This window comes from Thamnophis sirtalis, unplaced genomic scaffold, assembly GCF_051295495.1.
Source record: "Thamnophis sirtalis isolate CommonGarterSnake01/CBP01778 unplaced genomic scaffold, rThaSir2_p1.2 scaffold_5, whole genome shotgun sequence".
NCBI lineage: Eukaryota > Metazoa > Chordata > Lepidosauria > Squamata > Natricidae > Thamnophis > Thamnophis sirtalis.
The window spans coordinates 28,086,988-28,092,987 of NW_028261385.1; the positions used below are offsets into that span (position 1 = coordinate 28,086,988).

At 38.2% G+C, this 6,000-nt stretch overlaps 1 protein-coding gene across 2 annotated transcripts in view; it reads right to left on the bottom strand.

Annotated features, from left to right (window-relative positions):
* PLPP1 (phospholipid phosphatase 1) overlaps nt 1-5,657 on the bottom strand; it is a 78,079-nt gene extending 72,422 nt beyond the window's left edge. For both annotated transcript variants that reach the window (XM_014063115.2, XM_014063107.2), the window contains exon 1: nt 5,372-5,657. In XM_014063115.2, the coding sequence (XP_013918590.2) occupies nt 5,372-5,429 (58 nt within the window). In that variant the 5' untranslated portion in view covers nt 5,430-5,657. The remainder of the gene's footprint in view (nt 1-5,371) is intronic.
* Nucleotides 5,658-6,000: the final 343 nt, after the last annotated feature.

The window sequence follows — 6,000 nt, forward strand, 5'->3', positions numbered from 1 at the left end:
ACATCCTTTTTAAACAGTGTTGTGCAGAACTGAACACAATATCCAAGTGAGGTTGTCTAACCAAGGAAGAGAAGAGAGAAATAATCACTTTCCTTGATCTAGGAATAACACAATAAACCCTCAATGTAATGGACCAATGGGGGAAAAGCAGAATATTCATCAGATCCAAATAGCACTCATAAAACAATGAATGGCATCTCACAGATGCATATTTTAATAATTTTATACATGCAGGAATGGGATTTTTTCCATGTGTAATTTTCATATTCTACACATACACACACAAACAAATAAATTTACACATAGAAAGAAGCATACAACATACTATTAGATTTTATCTACTGCAGCTGACATCCACTAAACTGATCTCTATTTACTATATTTTTTTTGTTATGATCATAAGCTGTACCCGTGAAGCCTTTAAAAATTTGACATGTTTCTTACCCTTGTAATTTTATACCATAAGATCCCAGAAGCTTATGATTCATAAGCTAACAAAGATGATGTTGTCATTCACTCAATGAGGAAAGGGATACTGTATTACTCACCTACAAACACAGAGAAATGTCAGTTCTCAGTTCTGCATTACATCAGAAAGTAGAAGTTACAGGATCAAAGCAGTGACTTGAAAAAGAAAAAAGAACTCCAGTGTTTTCATCAAATTCAATATTTTTCAATCTCAGCAACATTAAGATATGGGGACTTCAACTTGCAGAATTCTGCTAATTGAAATCCATGCATCTAATGTTGCTGAGGTTGAGAAACACTGGCTTTCCTGAAGTATGTGTTTGTCAGGATGATAACTTCATATTTTTCCAATAGCCATGAAAAAAAATGAATCATGACAATCTTAATTAAATTCTGCATTTGTAACTTGTATGATCTTGAATGAAATAAACCCCACAGAACCTAACAGCAGAAAACACACAGAAGACACAATTTGGTGTGCTGCTGCCCAATTCTCTTTTCTTAAAACTTTTCACAAACTAAATCACCATTTATTAGGTATACATTTGAGTATACAAATTATAATTTGTCCCAAGTGTACTATTTTAATCACTTTATAACTAAGAACCATGCTGATTTGTTTCTAGTTTAGCATTATTTTTGGTACTACAGTTACACAGGAAGTGGTCAAAAATCTGAACAGCTATTGAACTTAAATTACTCACAGCTTTGGAATTAAATACGAATAAAGCCAAATGAGAATCTAATACTTGAATTGCTCTATCAGCTCTATCCACTAGGAAGAAAATTATTTAGAACAATGAAAAGGGATATTCTTTGGGGGTATACGTGCTTCAAAAAAATCTGGAAGTTGCTTCAGATCTTGCATCAGCTTTTCATTAAAGCAGGCATGACTTTTTTTCCATCTGAGACTGAAAAAGATTGGTTTAAGATTCTCATTAGATGAGACACTTTAGACTGAATTACGGATGAAAGTTATCCTTTCTGAAGCTTACCCAGAAGCTCAAAAGAATTATAACTTTTATAAATGCTATAATTTTCTTATTATTTAATTCCATCCATCCATCCATCAATCTAATCTCCCATTCCCTTTCTGCAGTTGAAGTTCTGTAGTTCTACATTTAGGAACTATGACTCTAAATGCTTAATCAAGGTTTATGTTTTCTTCTCAAAAACTCAGATCAAATTATCTATTCAGCAAAATCTATCAAGAGGATGACAGAGTTTATAAAGAGATTACAAGAGATTATATTCCACGCACAATGATCATGAATGTCTCATTTTAAACCCTCAATTTATTATTTCTGCAATCCATATATCATAAGTTATAAAACTTTCATTACTGAGATAGAAAATTTCTAGACATTTTGAAGCCATGATGAAAAAAACTGTAGGTTGGGGTAAGGGGTAAATGAAAAATTTTGGGAAAATTTCAAATGTATCCAATATTTGTCTTACTCTCTGTAGCTCTAAGTTTATTTTTGCTCTTTTATGAACGTTCTATTTTTTTTTCTGCGTCAACATTTTAAGTTGCCCAATTCCAGAATGACTCTTGGTAGATTCTCAATTAAAAAGAACTGTCTCATATTGGGAAAGAGAGTTGTCCAGAGGAAATAAATAAAAAAGAATTCTCCATCCATCTCTCAACTTCAAAGGGCTTTATCTTTCACTAATCCAAGGCTTGGAGGAAGAGTCATATTATTAAATCTTGTTTAAAGAGGAATATAAATAACTGGGAGATGCTGTTCCAAGGGCAGGTGTACTCCCAGAGGAGGAGTGCTTCCTACATTAAGTTAGATGACATCGTTGAAACAAGCTTTTTCTGTTAATCAAACAGGATGGACAGATCTGACAGGAAATAGATAGCTCTGATAACTAGGACTTTTAAAACTTTAAAGATAATAATCAGACTCTTCAATTGCACCTGGAAGCTTATTGGTAACCATTGCAGCTACCAGAGCACACCATAGTAAGGTATGCCCATCACTCTTCATGCATTTGAATTTTTAATTGTGTGCACATTCTGATTAATCCTCAAGGGAGCCTCATGTTCAGCACTTTTCAATATTATACCTACAAGGTAACCAAGATATATCTGACTACACAAAGAGTCTCCAAGTCCAAGAATGAATACAACTGGTGCACAAGTCTGCAAGCTGTCATCTGCTTTCAAACAGGTATGAGAAGCCAGGAAAATCCCAGACTTCAGAGTTCCAATACAAACCATTCAAAACCAGAGGTAGAACCTGCAAGAACCACATATCTACAAGAACCCACTGCCACTTCGCCTTGCTTGAATCCTTCACCCATCAAAACTAACTTGGCTCATTCACACACTTATCAGATTTGGCATATTTGTACACTGTAAAAATATAATTTAGTTAGATATCTACAATGGAAGCAATGAACCTCAGTCGGGCACATCTATTAGATAAGCAACAATACACAAATACATAAGAAAATAATATATTGAATTATTATTCTTCCTTTGGTACAAATGGCCATGCTGCTTAGCAGCAACCATGCATGTTGCTCTAACATTTAGAGTCAGAAAGTGCCGAACTACCTGTCCTCTGGTGTACTGGTCCTAGTGCACTGACACACTACATAAATATCATCCTATTATATCTTATTGCAAACTTATTGCAAATAAAAACTTAGGAGAAGTAAAGTACAGTTAAACTATCTTGTCTTACCTGCATCGATTTCTCCAAAATAAAATATTTCACTGGAAGTTTTTATTCTTTACAAAATTTTTCAAATGGAAAGGCAGAAAAGACTTTTAAAACACTGTGGGGGGTTTTCCCGAGCCATTATATAACTAATTCTGCAATATTATTCAGTATTCTCATCCGAGAAACATCAGTGCGGCAATGCTGATCACCAGCAATTATTTGGACATCATTACATGAGAACTTTAGGCATTCCTTTTAACTTCATTGTTGCTTAGGCCATAATAAAATGCTTAGTGTTTGAGATTTCACAGTAGCTTTGACTGCAACAGGAAACCATGTCTGTTATCTCATCATGTTAGATCATATAATTTATTAAAGTGTACACTGTGTAAACACTGGTTTATATCTTCTAAAATATTTCCTCGGGTCAAATATATTAGATATTGTTATAGTGTAACAATAGTATTAATACACCTAACATACATGATTTTGCTGAAATCTTTAAAATACATCAGACTTAAGATATATTTTAGATATAAGAATCTGATGATACATAACTTCTGAAGGCCCAATCCTGAAATAACTTTATCCAGTTTGTTTATACAGAATTATTAACTTGGAAGAAAGAAGTTCCTTTATCTATTCAAGAACAGTTTCACAGTAAAATTGGTCAATTATTTAATTATCTAATTAAGGATAATTATTAACCATATCACCCAACAAATTATCTATTAAAGAGTGGTTGAGAATGTTACTATTTGCAGATATTATCCTATATTTAAATAGATTTCATAGAAACATTCATTCTTTGCTAAACTTATATGGCATGAGGCTTTCTCATCCCTTTCTAAAAAAGCAAATTTTCAGTTACTCTACAGCAATTATTTTGTTGGTTCAAAATCCAATTATCTTCTATTTAATGGATTTGAAATAGCATACATGAAATAAATATCCATCAAGGCCTTTTTAAATCTATTAGAGGAGTCTAACAGAGGATGGTGGGCTACCATCACTACACTGCCCTCACTTAACACTTACAAATATTTCATAACAACCAAATCTAGTAGTTCAGTATTACATTCACCCAAGAAAATGTCAGTCTAAAACTAGATGCTAGTTTAAGGCTAGACAAAGTTAAGTTTATACTTTGCCAAATTCATATTTTAATTACATTGTGATCATTCTTCATATTGCAAAAATGAAAAAGAACTATCAGCAAATAAATACTGGTGCTGTATACATGTTTTGTAATCCTAACGTTAAGAGCAGCTATAGTCACCCATTAAAAAAATCCATTAAAGGCTGTATTGTAGGACATCAGTATGCAACTTCGTCAATTATTTATCCCTTTACATAAAAGTATGTTCACATGAGAGGAAATAAACTGCTTTCTTTCTAAACTCAGTTTCCTAAATGTACATCAATCTTCCCCTGTCTGATACCCACCAAATGCAATTGACTTCACTGGATGCTTGATGTGGATCCCAATACACCTGGAGGGCACAGGTTGAAGAAGCCAGCACAAAATGCAGCTGTGATTTTTCCATCTACCAGCCCATCAAGGTGGTGGGGGGGGGGTTTAAAAAAACTCTTTCTCTGTACACCACTCATTCAAGCCATTTGTTATATTAGCCAACTTGAATAAAACCCTTAATTTAAGCGGAATTCCAGTGACCAAGTTTTTCTAGGTGAGAGATGAGGGTTGGCGCGAAGCTAGCCAGTAAGCAAGCAGATGAACAGATGAACGCAAAAAAAGCAGCGACAACGGCTGAAGCAGACAAATCTAAAAATGAAAAAAACATTGCTGCATTTATTAACCCTTTTCCAACCCCTCCCCGAGGAGCTTTTTTTTTCTTTCGGCAAAGCCAGAGATGCGAGGCAAAGATTAGCCTGTCAACATGCAGGGGAAGCAAGCTACCCCAGATACACATTCGCTGCATATGCAAGTAGTAGAGGCATATATAGAAGAGCGAGATAAAGCCTTGTGCAACCCCCGCCCCAGAGATTCATTCAGAGGGTCTCTCCATTTATTGCCTTCGCCCAAAACACGTACATATGCCTCATGGGTCCCCGGGGTAACCGCAGGAACAGAAGCGGAGGAATTGCCTCAAGAGCCAGTCGGGTGGGTAAACCGACAAGTGCGCAGCGGTGGCGCATCGCCTCTCTGAGGTGCCCAGGCGCCTCCCCTTCCTCCCCGGATCCCCCACGCTGCGGAACCCGAGGCATACCTAGGAACACACAGACCACGTCCAGCACCACATAAGGCAGCCGCGTCTTGTCAAACATCTCGGCGCTGAGGTGGTGGTGGCGGCGGAGGCGCCCTCAAGCGAGAGACTCGGTGGGGGAACCAGAGCGCCGAGCAGGAGAAACGGGCTGGGAGCCCCAGCTCAGCCGCCTCCAGCCACAGGGCCAGCCGAGGCGGGCAGGGAGGGAAAACAAAAAACAAAAAAAGCCGAGCGCGCAGCTTCTCCGCCCAATGGCGCTGCCTGACACACGAAGCGCCGCCACTAATGCGGCTCGTGGGAGGATGGGCCGCGTTTTAAGGAGTGGGAGGGCCCGAAACCAGAAACGAAGGAAGGCGGGGCGAAGGAGCAGACTCCGCCTCCTTTGGCGCGCTCCCGCCGCGTGCCCAGAAGCCCAATCTCCGCTCGCCGCCTAATTGTGGAACTGAAGTATTCCCCCCCGATACGTCATAACTATTTTACTCCGCCCACTTCCTGTTTTCGACCCTCGAAGGCCAATCGGCTCTCCCGTTCGCTCCGGCGAAATTCCTCCGGCCGGACCGGGTCGCCTTCATTCATTCTCTCCCACGAGCGGCGTTTGGTGGCTTTTTATTTCTTCTTCTGGGGTTTGTTTG